The sequence below is a fragment of the Xyrauchen texanus genome, chromosome 12 (genome assembly GCF_025860055.1).
Source record: "Xyrauchen texanus isolate HMW12.3.18 chromosome 12, RBS_HiC_50CHRs, whole genome shotgun sequence".
Taxonomy (NCBI): Eukaryota; Metazoa; Chordata; class Actinopteri; order Cypriniformes; family Catostomidae; genus Xyrauchen; species Xyrauchen texanus.
The window spans coordinates 11777737-11803330 of NC_068287.1; the positions used below are offsets into that span (position 1 = coordinate 11777737).

General features: G+C 40.5%; 1 protein-coding gene across 5 annotated transcripts in view; it reads right to left on the reverse strand.

Moving 5' to 3' along the window:
- Positions 1 to 25594, reverse strand: part of LOC127653119 (rho GTPase-activating protein 44-like) — a 92134-nt gene that overhangs the window by 24841 nt on the left and 41699 nt on the right. For 3 of the 5 annotated variants that reach the window (XM_052139652.1, XM_052139651.1, XM_052139649.1), the window contains exons 8-20: positions 20598 to 20666; positions 20269 to 20350; positions 19955 to 20082; positions 18387 to 18498; positions 17507 to 17588; positions 16034 to 16114; positions 15320 to 15433; positions 13175 to 13266; positions 12905 to 13088; positions 10610 to 10630; positions 8344 to 8517; positions 5573 to 6085; positions 989 to 1134 (exon numbers count right to left, since the gene is read on the reverse strand). In XM_052139652.1, the coding sequence (XP_051995612.1) occupies positions 989 to 1134; positions 5573 to 6085; positions 8344 to 8517; positions 10610 to 10630; positions 12905 to 13088; positions 13175 to 13266; positions 15320 to 15433; positions 16034 to 16114; positions 17507 to 17588; positions 18387 to 18498; positions 19955 to 20082; positions 20269 to 20350; positions 20598 to 20666 (1798 nt within the window). The remainder of the gene's footprint in view (positions 1 to 988; positions 1135 to 5572; positions 6086 to 8343; positions 8518 to 10609; positions 10631 to 12904; positions 13089 to 13174; positions 13267 to 15319; positions 15434 to 16033; positions 16115 to 17506; positions 17589 to 18386; positions 18499 to 19954; positions 20083 to 20268; positions 20351 to 20597; positions 20667 to 25594) is intronic. The other 2 variants (XM_052139650.1, XM_052139654.1) reach the window with 2 other exon arrangements.

The window sequence follows — 25594 nt, forward strand, 5'->3', positions numbered from 1 at the left end:
GACACAAACATAAACACACACATGGCAGCTGCGTGTGGCTCTCTCTCTCCCGAACTGCCACATCCGGATGCATTTATCCCTCTCCTCGATTAGCCCGATTGGTGGATGGGAGTGCATAGTCACGGCCCGGCCCCGCCCACCTCCTCATCACAGATGTGCAGGCCAAAACTTAATTCGTGAATGCAATGGCCAATACAATGCAAATGACCAAAAACAAAAGAAGCAGACTGTGAAAGTAGAAGTGGAGACTTATAGTGAGAAAGGACTTAAATATTAATAATTTTCTCACCCCATATTTATGTCATTTTTGGGAGTTTTTGAGCAGCAAACCAATCCAATATGGCGCCACGTCGATAACATCAAATCTCATTTGTTATTGTGTCACTATGATGCCATGACTTTTGGTTACAAGACATGCAAGAACCAATGAGAGTGAACAACAACTTAAGAGTCTTAAATGTGTTGCATGGACTATTAGTTATTTGTTTGCAACATTCTTTAATATATCTCCTTTTGTGTCCCACAGAAGAATGAAAGTCATATGGATTTACATTATGGTGAGTATATCAAATAACTTATCATTATCGTGTTCTTTAATAAGGATGCCTTTTGAGCTGTCCCCAGCCCTGTGGTTACAACTTATCCAACTTATGTATTTAGCATTTTTTCTCCCAGCTTGTGTCAACCCTGTTACCATCATAACTCCCGCTTATTAAAATAATAGCATACAGTTCCATAAAAAAAAAAAACTCAACAAGTACAAGTAAGGAATTAAAATTACAATAAAAATAAAATCAGTTCAACTTAATTAACATTTACAACGGTTAACAATTGCAAGTCATGCAAAAAAATTATATCTTATGTAACTTGCCCACTTGTGATAATTGATAAAATGATAATAGCGATAATACCAGGTGTAAATGGTACATAAAAGGATTTTATCCTGACATTACTTTACATCAAATTATTAAAATCAATGAACAGGAACCTTTGTGTATGGTGTGGGGGCTGTGCTCTGCCGAGTGTGGAGACTGGCTGTTGCTCTGCTGACCGCTGACAGGGGGCACTGTTGCTCCTGACGGCTGCACAGACTTGTGGCCAATCACAGGAGAGAGCTCCTTGCTCTTCAGAGTGCTGGAGAGAGAGACAAACATGACTGCCTGCCATCAGTCTGTGCCCACCATATGATCATTGACAAACAGTGTGCAAGAACCCCTCACACTCCCCCATTGTAACCAATGAAACATAACAATAGCGCAACTTTTGATGCCCCGAATGAAAAAAAAGGCAAGCTTAAACCAGCCTAATGTGGTTTGCTGGTCCCCCAGTCTGGTTTAGGTTGTCTGTTTTGCTGATTTTAGAGGGTTTTCAGCACCTACCAGCTGGTCATTCTTGGAGTCCAGCCAAACACCAGCTTGGTCAGGTTAGGAAACGGTCTAAACCAGCAAAATACCAGCCTGGCCAGACTGGGAGACCAGCTAAACCAGCTTAAACCAGCTAATGTTTTCTAGTCTCCCAGCCTGGCCAAGACAGTCAGGCTGGTCTGGTTTAAAGCATTTGTCAGTTTGGCCAGACTCGGAATCCGACCAGAGCAGCAAACTTTGGTTTAAGTTGTTTGTTTTTTTAGTTTTTTTTCAGTAGGGCCACATTTTTTTTTTTTTTTATCATTTAAAATTATATATTTAACAGATGCTTTTATCCAAAGTGACTTACGGTATATTCAAACAACATATTTTATCAGCATGTGTGTTCCCTGGGATTTGAACCCTTAACCTTGGTGTATATAGCACACTACTATACCAATAGGGACCAAAAGGACTTGATTACACAAAATAGATGTTGTTTTTGTTGCTAATTTCTCAGCTAACACAAGGGATATTTTGAACATTCACTGCAGCCACCATCATCATTTAAAATCAAATCCCCATTTGATCTCATGTGGGTGCGAATTTTTTTTCAAAGACATGTGAAGGTGGATTTACAGAGAGTGTATTTCTCATCCGCATCAGCAGGAGAGGGATTGAGTGTCCTTGCACAGCAAACACACACACACACACATACACACACGCAGCATGCATCTTCAATATAACTGAGCATGTGGAGCTTGTTTGTCACCCTGACAGCTCTATTGAGGCACCTCTCTGTATACTCTGGGGAAGATAAATCTGTTTCTATGTGCACATATGGACACATGAGTCCTCTACATCTGTATCTGTGTAGACACACAGAGAATGAATCTGCGGTATCTACATCTATGTGACTGTGTTTGGAATGAATCCGCCACATCTATGACTTAATCGCTGCAGTTACCTGCATTGAGGAATTTTGAATGAAGGCTTATGAGTGTAGATGGGGTGGTGGAAGCTCTATCACCCTGTCTTGCTCTAAGACACATTTAACAGAATTAGTATGGCCTATACCAGTGGTTCTCAACTAGTTTTGCTTCAGGAAACACATTTGACATTGGACATAGGTTGCAACCCAACAATACAAAAATTGTTTGTTGTACAAAACATTAACTGTCCTTAAAATAAAACATTTACATTTATTAATATTAACATGAACTACACTGCAAAAATAATTGTATTCTTTTCTGGTAAAAACATTCTTTAAAAAGATTAACTTACTTGAAGCAAAATGACAGAATTTTCTGAAAAATAAATAAATACACTATTCTAACAAAATGTATATATATATATATATATATATATATATATATATATATATATATATATATATATATATCTCCGGGTGAACAGGTTTACTTCCTGGTTTCCACAGAACATTAACCCGTATCTCTGGGTGAACGCGTTTACTTCCGGGTTTCCACAGAACATTAACCCGTCGTGACAGGGCGGAGGGCGGGACTGGGTCGTGATTATACACACCCGTTCCATTATCAGTCTAATTAAGCCTCCGAGAGGGATAAAAGCTGATTGCGGACGGTGGTGTGACGAGAGAGAGATCGGTTACGGACATGTCCGTCATGTGTGTTTGTTTGTCTTTTGTTTAAGTTAATCATTAAAATATTGTTTATTTCGCCAGGCCGGTTCTCGCCTCCTCCTTTCCATTGAACTGCTTTACACCCATATCTCCGGGTGAACGTGTTTACTTCCTGGTTTCCACAGAACATAAACCCGTATCTCCTGGGGAACAAGTTTACTTCCTGGTTTCCACAGAACATAAACCCGTATCTCCGGGTGAACGAGTTTACTTCCTGGTTTCCACAGAACATAAACCAGTATCCCCGTATCTCTGGGTGAGCGCATTTACTTCCTGGTTTCCACAGAATGTAAACCAATGTCTCTGGGTGAACGGGTTTACGTTCTGGTTTCCACAGAACATAAACCTGTATCTCCAAGTGTATGCGTTTACTTCCTGGTTTCCACAGAACATAAACCTGTATCTCTGGGCGAACGGGTTTACTTCCTGGTTTCCACAGAACATAAACCCGTATCTCTGGGTGAATGGGTTTACTTCCTGGTTTCCAAAGAACATAAACCAGTATCTCTGGGTGAACAGGTTTACTTTCTGGTTTCCACAGAACATAAACCCGTATCTCCAAGTGAATGTGTTTACTTCCTGGTTTCCACAGAACATAAACCCGTATCTCCAAGTGAATGTGTTTACTTCCTGGTTTCCATGGGACTAGAACCAGTCTATCATAGAGTGTGTGTGACAAGCTATCTGTAGCAGCACAGGTGAACCCATTTGGAGATTGTGCTTGTCAGTAATTCGACAGAATGGGGTTGATTTCATGGTACATGAACATTCGTAAGCAGCATGCTTATTTTCTGTATGAGCAGAACAGACCTGCAAATCATTTTTGGATCACAACACCATTTGAGAACCACTGGCTATACTGTCCCTGCTGATGCTGAGCACTCGTAATAAAGATCTCACATTGATCTTTATTACATCAATGGTTTTTGCATGTGCGTGGCAAGCATTGGGAAGTTATTTAATTCCACTGACATTCCTGCAACCTTTCAAACAAATGTGGAGACTGATGATCTAAAAACAGAGCAACCTTATACACAATTCCCACTTCAATTAAATTTTTGGCCTACATTATTAGGGCCGTAAGGATGTGATACGCCAGTCTTGTTAGAAATTCTAATTTGATTTGATACATTTTGTTGAAGCCTTATGAAAATTAAAATACTTAGCCATTGCATTCGTCTTTAAAGTCCTCAAATTACAATGGCTATTCAACAGGGAAGACTTTGACTATGTGATGTAATGATTACATTTCATGTGAAAAGTTTTACTAATGAATGTATGTCTCTTGCTCTGTTCCAAAAACCTGGTGAGGTGCTACTAAGGCAGAATCCTAACAGAAATGAAACCTGTATAAGTGAAATTTAAAACGCTTGAGTTTATAGACCAAAAATATTCTTATAATAATTATTATTGTACTTGCAATCATATCCAAATTTTTGCATAGTGAAAAGCTTTTTAGAATGAGCCTTGCCAACAACTGAGGAATTAGCAAATCAAGGTTGTGTTACTGTCAACCCTTATGAAAATCAAAAGTTCAATGCAATTTGCAGCAAATTACCCACTGATAATTTCCACATGCATATTATCTTTGCAGCAAACTCGCGACGAATTGTCCATTGCTGCCAAATGTTTGCCGGAGGTTCACCACTACCAGCGAAGAGCTACAAACTTCTGGCAAAAATTTGCGGTGAATAAAATGCTCATGAGAGGGAAATTTGCAGCAAGATTGTGGCTAGTTTAGATTTTTTGTAAGGGAAGCCCTTCAGTATGTCCAATCCAAACTTCCTGTTTCAATAGGAAATACGAAAACACAGGGTCATTCCATGGGGTCATTTACATTCATTCATGTACAAGGGACTTGACTGACGCTAACAGTGGATTTAGTGTCAAACATTAGCATGTTGCTAAGCTAACAACTTGACACTCTAAAAAGCACAAAAATACATAGCACACATAAATATGGGGTGAAATAATATATATTTTATTTTGGATAGATTAGTTTATATTTATATGCGGTATTTCCTAGACTTTGCGTCACATTAGTGCATGGTTTCATGCTTAAGAACAGAGCTAATGTCTGTGTATGTGCATATTTCTGTGGTGTCATGCTGTGTAGCCCCATCCATAACTGTTACCCATAAAATGTCTTCTGACTTGCACTAGTGATGCATTGCACAACATTTTCACTTTCAGTGTGGACAGACAAATGACTGAACACTGGAAATATAGTGTGTCACATTAGTGCATGATTTTAGGCTTTGGAACAGAGCAAGTGTCTATATATAGTATGTGTATATAGCCTTGTCTTAAGCATCCATGTAACTATATGCAGCTCCATCCATGTATATATTTCAACTTCAAGGATCCGCTTTAACTAAAGGCCAGTAACATCCTCAGTTGCTAGGCAACCTCAATGTTACAGAACCAGCAGTATGAGATTGAAAAAGCAATAACATTACAAAGAAAGTTCAAAAATCAAGATAAAAAGCGGGAGCCAGCATGGAGGTCTCTAAGGTGAAAGCTCGAACAGTGCGGAGAGCCCTGTTGGCCGCAGGCAGGTGGTATTTACCTAGTCAGCCTGGGGGGTCCTCTCTCGCGGGCACATGGACAGGCAGCCCACGGCGGAGGGGCAGAGGAGGGTAGGCTAGGGGGGTTTCCTAGGCACATGTCGTGACGGGTCAGCACAAGAGGAGTTTTAACGTAGAGGGGAGAGGCGTTGGTGTCGGACAGAGCGGCATGCGGCGCATCACACATGGGGCCGTGTTTGGGGAAGTGCAGGCAGCTCGGTTTAGGGTTGGAGTTGATATCGAGTGAGGAAGAGGAGGAAGAGGAAGAGGAGGAAGGGGGTGGCAGGGGCTGGGGGGGGTTGAAGCCGGTCCAGCGTAGGGGCGGAGGTGGGGAGCTGGGAGGCTGTGATTCGGGGCCAGGGGCCACAGGCCGAGCACAGGGAGGGGGTTTGGGGTAGAAGTGGTGAGGGGCGGAGTGAGAGGAAGAGGATGGGTAAGGAGGGGGTGGCCGCTCCTCCACGTGCGACGCATAGACATGTGAGGAATCCGGCCGATTGGGCGACACATCATCTGAGCTGCAGATATTGAAAAAAATAAAGAGCAAACACAGGAGAGAGAGCTCTGGTCAAGTGCACACGCATGACAGCTTAACAGGAAAGTGGATTTTTAGCTCCAGCTGTGGCTCTCAAATATTATACAATAATTATAATACAAATTCCACCAGGATCTATTTTTTCTGCAAATTTGCATGTTTGTCTCAAGCTGATATGAGCATTTAGCCAGTTTAGCACGCGGCAATGAGCAACAGGTTTAACAAACAGCAAGCTTAGCAACGAAAAAGAGGCGCAAGGAAAGACTTCAGATTCCATTGGAGGAGAAAAGCACAGCGATGCATTAAAACAAGAAAATAAAAATACACTTAAAATGACCTTGTGTCTGCGCACTGCACCAAGTAAAGATACATTGTTTAGTAAAAGCCCAACCTCTGATGTGAAAATCAGAGAGGAATGTATTTTTCTTACCGTGTACAATAACCTATCTAGCGAAAGCACTGAAAGCAAGCAAGTCTCCAAAACCCAGAGCAGTTAAACACAGACACAAAAACCCTTTCATTGGCTGAAAGAGTCACAGAGGGGAGGAGCTAAGCCAGTCAAATCATCAGCCATCACAAACCCATAATGCAATGACTGAACCATGGCAAGTCATTAATGAATGACTAACATATTATGGGCTTATGGATTTGATTAGTGAAATTTCATGAATGGTACAGTAAGCCACAGCATGAATTCTTCACATTCAATTGATGAGACCAGTCGTAGAAAATTGTGACAATTTATCCTCACTAAATGACATATACTGACTTATGTACTGCATACATTTATGTAAAAACACTCATTGAGGGGTCATTCCTATTATGCAGTACCTTTTCAACTCATTTATAAGATGGATTTGCTTGTATTGTAATTTAAGGAAGAGTTTTTTATTTTTTTTACAAAGGACATATAAGACTTTCAGAAATATACTTTGGACAAGCTCATGCACTTAAACTTTATTAATTATAACTTAGGCTGTCAATCGGTTTGAATTTTTATTTGAATAAATGACCAATTAATTAATCGAATTCACCGCTATTAATCACATAATATAAATATTTGTGGTGAAATTATTCTAAATAGTTGTATTTGAATAATTAAGCAGAATTAAGCTAATTAAAATGCATTACATTATTGTGGTAGATGAGTAAATCATTTATAAGTCAGTACAAAAATTGGCTTTAGAATCCAATATATTGTTTATTTCCATATTATTGAACATAATCCAGTCATTGGGCTACAGTTCACAGCAATCCATTTTCAAACTGAATTCTTCAACAGTCTGAGATTTATTATAAGGGCTTGCCTAAGGATCCGTCAGTGTACACCTGCGTCAGACGGACGCTTTTGGAGCACTTCACTTTGGTCGTAAACACACAATTTTTAGGTGGCTGTGTCAAGTTAAACGTAGTTTAACACTTAGAAAAACATGTCGTGAGATCCCTGCATTTAGATTTGTATTCCAATAAGTGCTTGAATGCAAGAATGCGTGCACATCTTTTGCTTTCTGCTGTCGTGTTCTTGTGTGGTTTGTTCTCTGTTGAAGCTGCACATTCCCTGTACAGCGGAAGTTTCGCTTACTGCCCCCCCGGAGAAAACAAGAGGTACTATAAGCTTGAATTGCTCAGGAATATTCCTTATTATGGTCTGGGGACAAGATTAATTTCGTTATTTTCTTTTATACATAATTCTTTATATAATTAACCGCACTGAATTAACGCTAAATCGACAGCCCTAATTATAACTTGATTAGTTACACAATATAATTAGGCTGTCTAAGCGGATGGAAATAAAGACTTTAAGTTAGAGTTATTTAGGAATAAATAAAGAAACACCAGGAATTTTAGAAGTAGGTACACTAGGGACGTGACAAAAAACATTTTCCCTCATCATCCCTTCAAAATTTAAATATATATTTCATCCAATATATTAAGACATATACGATTGGGACATGAAAATGTACTGCATTTTAGGAATTGCCCAAGGCAAAATAAATAAATAAAGTGAAACAAGGAAAGCTTAAAAAGCAGAGAAAATGATGTCATTAATAGGCAAATCCAAGGAAAGCGAGAGATGAAACAATGAATTGCTGAATGGAAAACAATGAGGTCAAACATTACTTCTACTTTTCATTCATTAATGTAACTAGTTCAAACTAGTTATGTGAAATGTGTATATATGTATATTGCAATGATCATGACATAGAGATACAGTGTGACAGGGATAGTGTGTGTGTTTACCTGCCCCTGTCTGCAGGAGGGGGTGTGGGGGTTGGAGATGTTGCAAACTCGCCGGGCTGCTCTGTGATCAGGGTGTCAGCAGGAGAGCCGGGCGGAGTGGACGAGGCTTTACGTGTCAGTGTAGAGGAACCCTTGCCCTTCACCCAAGATGTGTCCATCACTCTGACACCCACACTGTCCACATAAAAAACAAAACAGATAGTAACCATGTGCAGAACACAAACACATTTAGATTTACTTTACAGGTATTAAACACTTTATAATAACCTTTATTTATAATATAAACAAGCATCACATTATTTAATGCTTAGTATCTCTTATTGACATTAAGTCTGTCCACATAGACAGGAAGAGGTCTTCTGATCAACATGTATTTTTTACATGATGTTCAGGAGAGAGTTAATTTGACATATTTATAATAATATATACACACAGTTATAAACCAGCATGCACTGGAAAAATTCTAATTGTGCAGCAGCCATTATATCAAATTTTAACCCGCTCTTGCCATGTTTGTATGCAATGTACATCAGATTAATATGCTACCAGATTATGAGTTAATGTATACACTTTTCTTTCTTTTACTTTTCTGAAAAATGCTTTAAAAATGTCACGAACCCCGCTCCCTCGCTCTGCCCCCTTGAGCTCGTACGCTCTTTTTCCTCCCTCGGGCTTCCACGCCCATTTTGCTCGTTCGAGCTTGCACGCTCGTTTTTGCTCCTACGAGCTTACATGCTCGTAGACTATCCCCCGGGCACACATGCACTCGCTCGCTTCCCGCTCTCATCCAGAACATTATGACCACCTGCACTCGTCCCAATCACCACGTCATTGTTTACACCTGCACTCCTGTTCATTGTTTACACCTGCACTCGTCACTATATATTCCACACGCATTCGTTCCTCCAGTGTTGGTTATTGTTCTAGTTTACCCCGCATCTTCGCCCCCCGCTAGTCTCGTCTAGTTTTGTACTCCTCTCGATTACCCCTTAGCTTGCCAGCCCCCCTTGTTCCCCTGTGTTTTCCTCTCGCTTGTCTTGTTTGTATATTGATTCCCCGGCTTCGACCTCACGCTCCCTTTGACTTCTCTCTCCCGGATTTGTCCCCTTGTTTATATCTTGATTCCCCGGCTCTCGACCCTACGCTTTCCTCGACCATTCTCCATCTGGATTTTCCCCACTGTACCTTCGCCTGCTTTTTGCAAATAAAGCAGTTTTGATTCTCATTGTGACTGTCTCGTCTTGTATGTGTGTGTGTGGGTCACAAAAAAACTGTAATCGTTTTAGTTTTAAAGGCTAGATTACAATAGCTTTCAACTTTTTATATTATGCCTGTTTAATTGCTTTTTCTTAATTTTTAAGAAAAGATTGAAAGGATAAATTTGCAAGAATTTCTCTTCTACTTTTACTACTACTACTACTACTACAAATTTACACTTCAATCCATTTCATTTTACTTTTCTAAATGTAAGGTTATTGAGCGCTAGCTAACTTGTTATGATAACAAGTCCAAGGCTTATTTACATTTTTCTCATTACTATCACACATAATATCAAAATTCACCTAAAGGAATAGTTCACCGAAAAGTACAAATTCTTGCATCATTTACTCACCCTTGTGCCATCCCAGATGTGTATGACTTTCTTCCACTGAACACAAAAAAAAAAAAAAAAGATTTTTAGGAGAATATTTCAGCTTGGTAGGTCCATACAATGCAAGTGAATGGTGATCAGACCTTTTAGAGGTCCAAAAAGCACATAAAGGCAGCATAAAAGTAATCTATAAGACTCCAGTTACTAAGTCTATATCTTCAGAAGTGATATGATAGGTGTGGGTGAGAAACAGATCAATATTAAAGTAATTTTTTTACTATCAAAGTGACCTTTATTTGATTTTTGGAGCTTCTAAGTTATGGTCACCATTCACTTGCATTGTATGGACCTACAGAGCTGAAATATTCTTCTAAAAAATTTTGTTTTTGTTCAGCAGACGAAAGTCTTACACATCTATGATGGCATGAGGGTGAGTAAATGATGAGAAGTTTTTTAAATTATTTTTGGGTGAACTATCCTTTTAAAGTTTGTTTAAGAAAGTAAAAAGTGTCCCTAATTGAAGAATATTATATATACACATACTTGAAAGTACATGAACGGCTGATGTGTTAAGAATTACATAGCAATGTTAATGACTTATTAAAGAAAGTTATTAAAAAGTGTTACCAAACACAAAGAAAGTCAATGTACTCTAGTAAATAAATGAGACAGTACCTTTGGATTTTCCTAATGCTGCTTTAAGTGAAAATAAAAGAATGAATTTAAAAGAAACACATGTAAAAATACAATTGTGAGTTGAGTAAGTAGAGTAAGAATAGATGGAGGAATGGAGGAGAGCATTTGAACATGAAGTCTGCAGCATGCAGTGGGGGACATCTGTAGTTTGACAGGATATTGGGAGATCAGGGAGGTTCAGAGGTGAGAACATGTCAGCCTAAATGAGAGGCTGGCGTTCCTACTTGCTGTGAAACCATTAAGACTCATTTACTTTAATTGCTTTTCCCCAGAGTGCTTAGGACATAAACAATTACACACTATGTCTCCCATTGAACACAACAGATCAACCCTAAAAACGTTGACTAGAGTCTTTAAAGGTGAAGTGTATAATTTACTACTAGCGCCACCAAACGGAACTACGAAAACAACCTTCCCGAATGCTTTTTGATCAGACAAACAGACAGTCCAACTCCAAACTCACACCATTGGTTGAGTCACTGGGCTCTGTTTCTGTGACCATGCTATACACAGCGCTAAGTGCAACGACTGTGCGCTAAGATTTATTGAATTTTAATGAGAGTGCTAATTCTAAGCACAACATTCGTGCAAGCGCAGTGCAAGTGGGAGCTGGTGGGAGTGTTTGCGCTATCTGTGCAATTAGCTATTTTCTTGGTCATTGCACTATGATGTCTAATATAGCCACAAAGTCTAAAATCAGTTCCTGCATTTGCAAATATACATTACAATACAATGAACAATGGGAGAGAAGAAAAGCATTTTTCAAGCAGGTGAAACACGGGCAAGCAGAACGAAGCCAATAGTCCCAGAGAGGCCGACAGAGAACATACATTTTAATTGCTGTGTAATTTATATAAAAAATGGTTGAGACTATGTAAGGTATACACATTTGTTGAGCGAATTTGCTCTCCATGTAATCTAGCTGCTGTCCAGGAGAAACAACTGAGAGATCTCATGTGTGCTTATTCTTTCCTATGGGTGTGTCTCTGCCAGAGGTAATTGCTCATAAGCTCCTTGCAGTTAATATGTGGTACATCTGTGGCAATGTTTGCCACAAGTCTTTGCCAGAACGCAATATTTTTGTAAGGGAGTCTGGAGTTAGGACTGTGATTAACAGAAGTCTGGATCTCCAGTCTCCTCCTCTGTATGCGGCATTTTCCCACCTGCTGGAGCATTGCAGGTGGCATGAGTCAGAGCCTGGCACATCTGCCATGTGTCTTTGCCGATAGCAACAGAAATCCAGCCCCCTCAGTGAATGATAAGCGAGCTGCGGCCCTCCTTCAACACTCCATCCATGTTGCCATAGAGACCCTGGTAACCCATAAGCCTGAAACTAGCTCTGTTTAAATAGAGAGCAGTTTGTGGGAGTCAGCTGACTCCTACTGAGAACAAATGATGCTGGAAGGTCATTGGATAAGGATGTGATTGACACCCCAGTCTAAGTGAATCACTTGCCGAACACATTAGCTATCTACCGCTGTCTGGTCCTCCACCTCTAATTGATTTAAGCAGCCCTGTCGAGCCCTGCCGGTAATGGGCAGTTAGTACAATGAGAACAGTGACATTTAATTTAAAGGAATAAATTCTTTCATCATTTACTCACTATTAGTTTGTTCCAAACTCAAAAGACATTCTCATTTTTAAACATATTTGGTAGCTCTTTACCTTGTAATAAAAGTGAATGTAGACTGACAAAAAAATCACCAATAAAGTGTAATGAAAGTTGTCCATATGACTATTTTCCAAGTCTTCTGAAGACATGTGATAGCCTTGCGTGAGGAACAAACTCAAATTTAAGTCATTATACAGTCATAATGTTCCCGTACTGCTCTGAAATACACTACAAAATTGTATTGACCGTTGATGCCATTGACGTTAAATGCAAGTCTCATGATGCATCAAAATAGGCCATATTTTCAGCTGCAGCAGAGGGGACATTTCTCAGTGAATAAGGACTTAAATTTCCATCTGTTCCTCACACAAACTATCAGAGCGTGAAACTATCATACAGCTTCAGAGACTTGAAAAATAGCACACAAGTTGTATGGACCACTGTCATGATACATTATTGGTGCTTTTTTTGTAATTTTCAAGCTTGACATTCCCAGTCACCTTTTGTTTTACATGGAACATGAGAGTGAGTAAATGTTGACAGAATTTTCATTTTAGCTTGAAATACTGTAAGACTTCCTTAAAAACAAGTAAGAATGCTGTAAGGGAATGGAAGAGTGTGGGAGGGATAGAGTGACGGCCAACAAGTACAGAACAACTCACCCATCCTTCTTGTAGAATTCCAGCATCATGTTGTCAGTAGCAACGCTGAGTGGGCGTCGGCCCTGGTCATGCTGCTGCTTGCGATCTGATTGGTCCATGTCTGGAGAGGGCATGGAGCTGTAGTTGGAGTTGTGGTTGGTGTGCACAGGGCTTCCGTAGCTCCCTGTCAGGTTGAACTCAATATCTAAGAATAGCCAAGAAAAATGAGTGCAAATCTCATGGGAGAGCTTGCAGTGTGTATATATGTTTTCATATCCCTTTCTATCTAACCTCCAGGGAAGAACCAGTCAGCATGTTGAATTATCGGCTCAACGATGCCAACAATTTGCAGGGATACAGTGGTCATCATTTCTGTTATGTTCCTGTGGAGATTATGACCCATTTAATCTACACATTTCATATCTCATAATAAAAACACAAAGATACGTTAAGATGCTGGTAGAATTTGATGCTACGCTAAAACTTTTTTTTTGTCAGTTACCTAAAAAAATGAGCTTTGTGCCGTAACTTTTGAATTAACTGGTTTTATTCAAGTCAAATTTTAAGTAATATGACTAAATCAACCTTCCTATATTAGGTTATACAAACAGAACAAAATAATTTTAAGGGTCAAGTCAGGTAGAAATAACTCTTATTAAGAAACATATTTACAGTCCCACTTTTTACAGTGTACTGGGCTCAGAAATATTCAGGGTTTGGCGCAAAATATCCCAGACCCAGATGTTTTAAATGGAAATGCCCCTGTAGTAAATTTCTGTATTATTATGGTCTGAGGACAGGTGGTTTAAAGAGTTGTGAGTGATGATGTAATTCCATAATTTTGATAAAATAGAGAGAACAATGATCCAAAAAATCTTAAAAAACAAAACAAAATCATAGATAGGAAGCATACCAGTAATCCACACGTGTTTACATACATATATTCAGAATCAGTATGATAGGTAGGTTTTAATGTACTTTTTTACTCTAAATTATCCTTCCTGCCCAATATGCACAAAGAATGCGTATCGCCAAAAAATAAAAAAGTTAAAGTGGAGATTTATAGTAAAAAAAAGGTCTTAAATATTTATCTGTTTCTCACCCACACCTTTCATATCGATTCTGAAGACATGGATTTCACCACTGGAGTCTTATGGATTACTTGCTGCTTTTATGGGCTTTTTGGACCTTCAAAATTCTGGCCCTCATTCACTTGCATTGTATGGACCTATAGAGCTGAAATATTATTTAAAATATCTTTGTTTGTGTTCAGCAGAATAAAGATAGCTTGGGATGGTATGAGGGTGAGTAAATTATGACAGAATTTAAATTTGTGGCTAAACTATCACTTAAGATCATTCTAGTGATCATCACTGATTAGTCTCAAAGAGAAAATTGTGCTTTTTCAAAAACTAATGGTAGGTAAAGTTGTTGGACTTGTTTTGTCACATGTCTAAAGAATCAGTGACATTTTATTGATTTCATAAAATTCAAGTTATAGGTTTAGTGCCACTGCAGACACTGTAGTGACCTGAGGCTCTCAAATATACACCGATCAGCCACAACATTAAAACCACCTGCCTAATATTGTGTAGGTCCCCCTCATGTCACCAAAACAGCACCAACCCACATCTCAGAATAGCAGTCGGAGATGCTATTCTTCTCACCACAATTGAGTGCCAAAAAACAAAAAGCATCCAGTGAGCGGCAGTTCTGTGGACGGAAATGCCTAGTTGATGAGAGAGTTCAACAGAGAACGGCTGGACTGGTTTGAACTGCCAAAGTCTATGGTAACTCAGATAACCACTCTGTATGCTATTCTTACAATGATGTTCTGAGATGTGGGTTGGTGCTGTTTTGGTGGCACGAGGGTGACCTACACAATATTAGGCAGGCGGTTTTAATGTTGTGGCTGATCGGTGTATGTATCAACTGTCTCAGAAGTGTTGTAAAATGTGCAATTAATATAAAGTTTTTTTTTTCTTAAAAAAAAACAAACAAATAAAAATCAGCTCTGTTAAAGAATTGTAGGGAAACAACATTCCCAAATTCCAAAACAGTAATAAAATCAAAATATACTAGACAGTAGAGAACTATTTATTATCATATAGGGGCTGACCAATTATTTTAAATATATTGTAGCATAAGGTTTATTGTGTTATGATATCTTGTCCATTATTTACAGCTATTTTTGTATTTGATATTGTTTCTATTTTATACATTACAGCCTTAATTGTTCAGTAAGTATTAAGTACTGAGTATTTGACATGTATGACTCATTATATGCATTCATAAGGATAAAAATGGTTTCATAAATGCACAAATGCACCTGAACATCATTTCCAGGGGACAAATATCACCCTTAAAAAAAAAGTTAATTTCTAGCTGCTCCCCACATAAATGTGAGTGTTAAGGCAAAGGAGGGAATGCACTCACCCCTCTGAATGTGTCCACAGCAGGTTGGGTCCGAGAACTATTGCAATATTACCTGGTGTCATTTTATTTGCGTCCTGATGCTCTGTGAGTTTGGCTAAGAATTTGATTAAATATCTGTTGAGAAAAGGAAAGAAATATATCTTCAATTTCAGTCTCAGCTTTGACAAAAGGGTTTCAGCTGCGACATTCACTTTTACATGATCTCTTCTGTTGCTGTATATTATCAATATTTCAGTGAGCTTGACTGAAGTGACTGAGGTTGGTGGACTCATGACCCATATAGACCCAGAGTTAACTCCAAATACAGCCTTGTCATATTGGCTAGGAGTAAATATTTGCCGAATGTTCAGAGAAATTGACACTGTACGTAAAATTGCACAATCAATTTGTATAAAGCTGTTTAATTAAATGGAAGCTTTGTTTGAATATAATCCCAATTTCATGATATAAAGTATTGGCCATGATATAACCGTTACTGTAGTTCTGGTCCTTAAATTTGATAGTATAACAGCATGCCTTAAATTACATAGTATAACAGCACTGGTACACTTTATTATTTGTATCACTCTGCTTGTCTTTGTTCACATCGTTCCAGACGCGAGTATATGAGTGGTGCCGAGTGGAAACGGAGTCTTGCAATTTTGTCTGGAACGTGTTTCTTTCTGTCTCTGTTTTCCCTCAGTAAGCATCCAGTGACTAACAGGTACCACATACCTGAAGTTGTTCAAATTGTCTGCAGGTAGTTTCTCACATGTAGACATCAGGTTTTGGAGCCTTTTATCTGTATCTTGAATACTAGAGAAGGATACAGGGAGATATGCAATTTGGTCTCTGAATATACTGCTGGTTTTTATGTAGATAATAACTCTGTTCCAAAGCTTAGTAAGCTGCCTTGTATTCTACTGTATAAATATGCTCACATGGAGTGGTGGTGGTGTAGTGGGCTAAAGCACTAAACTGTTATGCAAAAGGTTGACGGATCGATCCCCACAGCCACCACCATGGTGTCCTTGAGCAAGGCACTTAACTCCAGGTTGCTCTGGGGGGATTGTCCCTGTATATTATCAATATTTCAGTGAGCTTGACTGAAGTGACTCAGGTTGGTGGACTCATGACCCATATAGACCCAGAGTTAACTCCAAATACAGCCTTGTCATATTGGCTAAGAGTAAAGATTTGCCAAATATTCAGAGAAATTGACACTCTACATAAAATTGCACAATCAAATTGTATAAAGCTGTTTAATTAAATGGAAGCTTTGTTTGAATATAATCCCAATTTCATGATATAAAGTATTGGCCATGATATAACCGTTACTGTAGTTCTGGTCCTTAAATTTGATTGGTAAGCAGCATTCCAAGAGTGCTGATACATAGTATAACAGCACTGGTACACTTCATTATTTGTATCACTCTGCTTGTCTTTGTTCACATCGTTCCAGACGTGAGTATATGAGTGGTGCCGAGTGGAAATGGAGTATGCATAACAGTCACTAAACTGTTATGCAGAAGGTTGACGGTTCGATCCCCACAGCAACCACCATTGTGTCATTGACCGAGGCACTTAACTCCAGGTTGCTCCGGGGGGATTGGCCCTTTAATAAGGGCACTGTAAGTCGCTTTGGATAAAAGCATCTGCCAAATGCATAAATGTAAATTTAATGTAAATGTATATGCTGCTACCTTCTAATGGGGCATTCACATTGCACAGCTTTTGCATTTCTGCATTGTGTTTCTATTGTTTTCTTACGTAAACATGCACTAGACGGACGTCCTTGACAGATGAGCAGAGTATCACTGTTTTTCAGAGTCACATGCAAGACCTGCCGTTTTGAAGATGATCTGACCCAGTCGTCTATCCATCAAAGTTTAGCCCTTGTCAAAGTCTCTCAGATCCTTACGCTTGCTCATTTTTCCTGCTTCCAACACATGAAATTCAAAAATTGACTGTTCACTTGCTGCCTAATATATCCCACCCATTGACAGGTGCCATTATAACGATATATTCAATGTTATTCACTTTTAATGTTGTGGCTCATCAGTGTATTTTTTTTTATTTGTCATCTCTTTAAATGCTGTATACCAAGCAGCTCACTGGGGTTTTGGAACAGACCTTAAGTCTCACAACAATATGAAAATGGCTCAGGAAAAAGGGCAATGGAATGTGTGTTAGGCCACCGCTACTCACTTTGAGGCCTGAATCCACTCATCATAGAGTTCAAAGGTCATTAGAGGTTCGGGAAGTTCACGAAGATAAGACTTCAATGCCCCTGAGGGAAGCAGAGGACGAAGTGTAGATGTCAGTCGGTAAGGATAGAGTTAAAGATGCAGGAACGTGATGGAAGATGAGATTACAGCATGAGAACTAGGGTGATCACAGACAGCCCCAGTGTAATGAGGTGTTCTGGGGTCCCATCAGTTCACAAAAAATGTCAATATGTCCCCATGCTCAACAGGTGAGAGGTGCCCAGGGTTCAAACACACTAGGATTAAAAAACATGACTCTTATATTCCCCAGTTTGAGACTTAAAGGGTAAGTTAAAACTTAATATTATGTAATTATTTACGCATAAATGACGTTCTTTATTCCTTAGAAAACAAGAAGATACATTTTGAAGACGGTTGATGCAGCGGATCTTTCCTAGACAATGAAAGTGAATGGAAACTGAGGTTCTCAGTCCCTAACATTCTGCCTTATGAAACTAAGAAAAGTCATATGATTTGAAACAACATAAGGGTAAGCAAATGATGAATTTACATTTTTGGGTAAACTATCCTTTTAAAAATCTTAAATTGTAATGCAAATGAGAAAAGGAAAGCCTGACAGATAAATGAGCTGTCAAAAGCACAATCAGCATGCACTGCCTATCGGCTGTGGGCCCCATACCAGGTGGCACTGGGTCGTGTTACAGCCCCACTATAATGAGATCAAATTAACCTGGGACAGAATTTAATGGGAACTGCCTTGGGGTCTGACCCTTTGTAGCTGCAAAAAAGACAGTGTGCATTAAACAGTGAACACTTTTACATTCTAAGAGGAGAGAGAGAATGGATGCACAGATGCTCACCTGCGATGGCATGCGGGTCGGCTGAGTATTCCTGCACATCAAGAACCCCGCAGTCCAGCGATGCTTTCAGCTTCTTCAGCTTCGAGGCCGAAGGGGCCACTCGGAATAAACCCTAATAGTGACGGAAAGTGTAAATTTGGATTATTTGGCTATAAATGTCCTAAAAATCTAATGTAACCAGACTGTACCAGAAGGGTACAGTCACATGGTGTAACCTCCACATGTTCACTATAAAGGGGTTCGCTCTCGGTGGGGCGTGTGGTGAGTTGTGCTTGGATGCCATGGAGAATAGCGTGAAGCCTCCACACGTGCTATGTCTCTGCGGTAACACGCTCAACAAGCCATGTGATAAGGTGCATGGATTGACGGTCTCAGACGTGGAGGCGTTCACCCAAAAATTTGAATTCTCATCAATTACTGATTTATAGCAATATTGTATTGTATATAGTAATTGAGTACTTAGCAAATGCGTGCAGCGTCAAAGTATCACCATCTTGAAGTCTACATTATGTTCCAATCAGACTGGATGTCATGATTTATAGTGAAAAAAGATGACATTTTGGACAGTTTCTAACCAAAAACTAATCATATTACTTCAGAAGAAATGGATTAAACCACTCTAGTCGTATGGATTACCTTTATGCTGCCTTAATGTCTTTTTGGAGCTTGAAAGTTTTGGACCCGTTGACATACATTGCATGGACAAAAACTTTAAAATATCTTTGTTTTTATTCCGCAGAAGAAAGTGATTTTGAGATGGCATGAGGGTGAGTAAATGATATAATTTTTGGGTGAACTATATCTTTAAAGCTTCAAAAATGATTCAAAAATATAATAAAAATAGCCCATGTGATTCTGTCAATCCTAATGCTCAAAATAACCAATTGTGTTAAGTTGGGAAAAAAATGAATGAATCAAATTTGTTCCAATAAATGAACAACAAAGAATATTTAGAAGATTCTCTTTCTTTCGAGTTCATGAAATGGACACGTTTAATGTTTTGAGTTTAATTAGCTTGTCTCTTTAAATTTAAAGGAACTTAAATTTAACTGAAACTGGGCAGGGCATTTCTATATCCCAGCATGCTTTGCATGGCACTCGACAGGGTAAATGTTAAAATCAAGTGTTTGTGCAAGATTAATGTAAACGGGGATACTTGTTAGTTTTTAATGTTTTTTTGCGTTATTTAGCTCAAAACAGCGCAAGTTCTAGCATGAACATGTGCCTTCAGAAGACTAGGAAAATGATGCACAAGCTGCATGAACATTTTGGTGTATCACTGAAAAGTAAATAATAGACCAGAGAAGGTGGAAATCTGTTGGCTCCTGCTTTCTCATTTCTGGGGAGTCAAGAACGTGTTACAGTTTGGAAACAAATGATGACGTAAATTATGGCATAATTTTATTTTTGGGTGAACTATTCCTTTAATGTCTACGGACAGCATCTGTGACATAATGCTGTTTACAACAGTCAATAATTTGGACCTGCCCCGCAATTTGTAAGAACAAATGGGAAACCTGTTTACAGGTATAAATATGGCATGCTGTGATTTCTCTGCAGTCTCGCACCTCTTCCTCCATGCCACATTCTAGCAGCATGGTGACGCACGCCTCGATGGGGAAGGCGATCTCCCTGCCACTGATGGCCAGATGTTCCTCTAAAGGCTTTCCATATGACGGCTTCTCTATCCAGGCCTCTGGAACACATCATGACTAACGTTAATAACACATGCACATTAAAATGCACCTTTTTTGAGTCGGTTCAAACTAAATTCAAAACAATAGAAAGATGTCTACTGACAGACCCACACAGGCAGATGAAAGACACAACTGAACCCAATTTGTGTGATCACAAACTATAATGTGGAGGAGGAGAGCCTCACCTTGGTGAGCTTTGATCTGTGGCAGCACACTCTGCAGAATCTCCAGAGACTTCCGGTGGTACTCCGCCTGAACCTCTATGAGCTACAGGAAGAGGAATAAGAGGACACGCATGATGTAATGGTTCTCGCAACATTTCATTACAGTATCTTATTGATTTAATTGGTCATGTAGCATTGCATGCTCTTTTAAGAGTGGTTTTAAAGGTAAAGAATGTAGTTTCTGCACCACTAGCAACGGAATTGCGATTTGATTTTTGCAATTCTGTTTGGTGCCGCAAGTGGCAGAGAAATTACACACTTCACCTTTAGCAGTGTGCAGAAGTACTTGCCATTTGAAAGTAGTTTGCATAGTCTATTTCTTTGGCCACAAAGTTGTACATGTCAGCTGATAACTGGTCCTGCAGAGGGAGAGATGTATAAATTCGATGTTGTGAAATTTTGAAAGTTCTCATTTCGAATAAAACCAACTTTTTGAGATAGAAAGTCTCAAAGTGACTTTCCACATCCACACAAATCCATTTTTGTTTGAAAACTGTTTTCAGGTTTCTAATATAATCATTTTCCAAAGTATGCGATTATAGAAAGCATTTTCAAATGTCTCCATTTGCGGTGAAGATACAGATTGGTGTGGATGTGGCATACATTTAGGGTTGCCACTCTTGAACTTTTAAAATAAGGGACACTGAATTTTTAGCAATAAATGTGTTAATATGCGTTATTTTAGTTAATATACATTATTAATAAAAATGGTATGTCCTTTCTTATATGCTAAAATGAGAACTTTCCTGACCCATGACTTATAAAAAAAAATTACAAATTATATGTTAAAAATATATTTATTTTAATTTCTTTGATTATTTGTCCTATTTGTCTCTTTTATGTATACATTTTGCATGGTTTATACATATTAATAATTTTAATAATTATATTTATTTTATTTGTTTATTTTTTACCTTCAGCTGTACTTGTCTTTATGATTATATTCATACATTGTTTTATCTTATTGAACATTTATATATTTATAAAAAAAACACAGTTTTACAACCATTTGTGGACTTTTCAGATGGTCCCTTACCACACCCTCCACAGTATTAGCACTTTTTAGCACAATGTGTGAACATTTCAGATGGTCCCTTACCCACCGTATCCAAATTTTCTAACTTATATCAATGTTAAATTGGCAATCTGGAACGATTTCACCGTGACGCCATCTGACCAGCTTAACCCTTGTATGGTGTGGTCTGTGGGACCCGTTTAAATTTTTTTATGAAAGAAAAATTACACGATTAATAATTTTTTCAAACTCAGACTCATTGGCCATGGCTCATTTTCTGTGAGGAACATATTTCTGAACACATTTTCAATGACAACACACCATACACCCCCCTGCACATTTATATTACATACGGGATGTTTGGGTCCACTGGACCCGGGGCTAATAAAAGAGTGGAAAGTGTAGGTCCTATGTACCTTCACTCTGTCCTCCTTCTGTCTGGGTCTGCTGTTAGTATATGTGTGTGTGTGTGTGAGCGTGTATTTATCACTTTGTGGGGACCAAATGTCCCCATAAGGATAGTAAAACCCGAAATTTTTGACCTTGTGGGGACATTTTGTCGGTCCCCATGAGGAAAACAGCTTATAAATCATACTAAATTATGTTTTTTGAAAATGTAAAAATGCAGAAAGTTTTCTGTGAGGGTTAGGTTTAGGGGTAGGGTTAGGTTTAGGGGATAGAATATAAAGTTTGTACAGTATAAAAACCATTATGTCTATGGAAAGTCCCCATAAAACATGGAAACACAACGTGTGTGTGTGTGTGTGTGTGTGTGTGTGTGTGTGTGTGTGTGTGTGAGATTGAGTGAGTGAGTGAGTGAGTGAGTGAGTGAGTGTAAGTGTAAGTAAGTGTGAGTTTTGTGTTTCTGCCCCTGCCGTTCCCGCACAAGGTTGCAACAAAATTCAAGCACCAACACCGGCTGCTCTCACATTCCCGCACATTTTACCCTCTGCCTTGCGGGAACCAATCTTTTTTTTCTCATACTCTATCCCAGCTGCAAATTGGGGGTGGGACACAATAAGAGAGGTGGAAGGAGATGGACCAAACCCATTTACATGCCTACTTTGGGGTTCTTATCCTTGCTGGAGTTTTCCGGTCCAAAGGGGAATCCACAGAATCCCTGTGGGATGCAGAAACTGGCAGATAACTTTTCCATGGAACAATGTCTCTGGAAAACTTCCACATAATTTCCAGGATGATCCGTTATGATAACCGAGATGACAGACCAGCTCCACAGAAGGGAGACAAGCTAGCTGCCATCAGGACAGTGTGGGACAAGTGGGTGCACCGCCTCCCCCTGTTTTACAACCCTGGGCCTAATGTCACCATTGATGAGCAGCTGATGCCATTTAGGGGCTGCTGCCCCTTTAGGCAGTATATCTAAACCTGTATCTAAACCTGCAAAATATGGTATAAAGATCTGGACTGCCTGTGATGCCACTTCCTCATATGCTTGGAACTTACAAGTCTACACAGGGAAACCTGATGGAGGAGCCCCTGAGAAAAATCAAGGAATGAGAGTTGTCCTGGTCATGACTCAGGGACTCAATGGACACAACATCACATGCAACAATTGTTTTACCTCGCACAAGCTGGGACAGGAGCTCCTAAAGAGGAAGCTGACCATGGTGGGAACGATACGGAACATGAACACCACACAAGGGTTAAACACATGACAAATCCCATCCCGTATTGATTCAATATGGGATGCATCATTTTATATTTAAATACAGGACAATCCAGTATTTTGTGGGATGGGTGGCAACCCTACATACATTTGGAATGGAATACTAGCTTACAAATATTAAAGGAATATTCCGTGCTTAATACAAGTTAAGGTCAATCGACAGCATTTGTGGCATAATATTGATTACGCAAAAAAATATTGCGACCTCATCTGGGTATATGCATACAGGTGTTACGAATGAGGCAGCGAGGAGAGAGGATCTAAATGCAGGCTTCTTTATTTATTAAACAAACAAGCAAAAAAACACAAAGGAACAACCCTCAATGGGGAAAATAGAACTGAAAACTGAAAACTAAACACGAAGGAACAAGACAGAGAACTCGGGCAGGGAACACAAACCAGGCTAACAACAAACAACGAACGACCAGGAGTGAACAAAAAGCAGGGCTTAAATAACCAGGGAGTGATGACTGAATTAGACACAGGTGAGAACAATGAACAAAATGGCAGTGGTGATGACAGGTGGATTCTGGGAAGTGTAGTACATTTAACAATGACAAGTGAAACCCAGGGCAGACAACAAGGGAATCGTAACATAGCCCCCCCCAAAGGAGCGGCTTCCAGACGCTCCTCAGAGAAAAAAAAATAAATGAAAAAAAAAAAAAATCATCCAAGGAGTGAGGGGGGGGGGGCAAACAGACAGACCAGAGGAGCACAAGGGGCAAGCAGACAGTCCAAGGGATTACAAGGGGAAAACAGGCAGTCCAAGGGGCACAAAGGGCAGACAGGCAGTCCAAGGGGGCACAGGGAGCAGACAGGCAGTCCAAGGAGGCACAGGGGGCAGACAGGAAGTCCAAGGGGGCACAAAGGGTAAGGACAGGTTCAGGTGGTCTGGGAGCTGGCCACCGGGCAAGGATAGGTTCAGGAGGCCTGGGAGCTGGCCACCGGGCAAGGATAGGTTCAGGAGGCCTGGGAGCTGGCCACAGGGCAAGGACAGGTTTGGGGAACCTGGGAGGAGGCCACAGGACGGGAACAGGGTCAGGTGGTCTGGGAGCTGGCCACCAGGCAAGAACAGGGTCAGGAGGCCTGGGAGCTGGCCACCCGTCAGGAACAGGGTCAGGGGCCCTGGGAGGAGGAGCCATAGGAGGCTCTAGAGGCAGACCCGAAGGAGGCTCGGGAGACTCTGGGAGCGGAGCCGTAGAAGGCTCGGGAGACTTGAGAGGCGGACCCCTGGAAGGCTCGAGAGGCTTGAGAGGCGGAGCCCTGGGAGGCTCGAGAGGCTTGAGAGGCGGAGCCCTGGGAGGCTCGAGAGGCTTGAGAGGCGGAGCCCTGGGAGGCTCGAGAGGCTTGAGAGGCGGAGCCCTGGGAGGCTCGAGAAGCTCGGAAGGCGGAGCTCTGGAAAGCTCGGGGGGTACTGGCTCTTGGACAGTCAAGGCTACAGGCGCTGGCTCAGGGACATCGGAGGCTACAGGCGCTGGCTCACTGACATCGGAGGCTACAGGCACTGGCTCACTGACATCGGAGGCTACAGGCACTGGCTCACTGACATCGGAGGCTACAGGCGCTGGCTCACTGACATCGGGGGCTACAGGCGCTGGCTCACTGACATCAGGGGCTACAGGCGCTGGTTCACTGACCTTCGGGGCTGCAGGCATTGGCTGGTTGGCCGTGGTTAGCAGAGGCTGGAGAGCAGAGGCCTTTCTTCTCCTCCTCCTCCGGGCGGATGAAGTTAGCAGCGCTGGTTCGTTGACCACGGCAGGCGTGGGGGTTGGCTCACTCACTGTGGCTGGAGAGGAAAGCCCAGAGGCGGGAGCTGGTATCTGGAGAGGTGGTTCCCCGGCAGCGAACTCCTCCAAGATGAGTCCCACGTACTCCCGCCAGGTGCAGTCTCCGGTCTCCGGGAGTTCCCACCACCGGTGTTTGGGAACACCGAACCGGTACGCCACCTTCAGAGTGTGGTCATCCCAGCCGGTGCAACTGGCCACGTTGGTGAAAAAGTAGGAGAACTCCCGGACAGTCAAGTCTGCCTGTGTCAGCTCCATGAGGAACCCTGCTAGATCCATAGTTGGTCGTTCGTTCTGTTACGAATGAGGCAGCAAGGAGAGAGGATCTAAATGCAGGCTTCTTTATTTATTAAACAAACAAGCAAGAAAAACACAAAGGAACAACCCTCAATGGGGAAAATAGAACTGAAAACTGAAAACTAAACACGAAGGAACAAGACAGAGAACTCGGGCAGGGAACACAAACCAGGCTAACAACAAACAACGAACGACCAGGAGTGAACAAAAAGCAGGGCTTAAATAACCAGGGAGTGATGACTGAATTAGACACAGGTGAGAACAATGAACAAAATGGCAGTGGTGATGACAGGTGGATTCTGGGAAGTGTAGTACATTTAACAATGACAAGTGAAACCCAGGGCAGACAACAAGGGAATCGTGACAACAGGAAATGTGCATACTGTGCACAATATACATGCTATATACTCCAAAAATAGTAAGAGAAGTGTGGTAGTACAATTTTCCGAATTAATGGGTGGAGTTCAAAATGGTATACTACCATATTTATCTTGCTATTTCTGC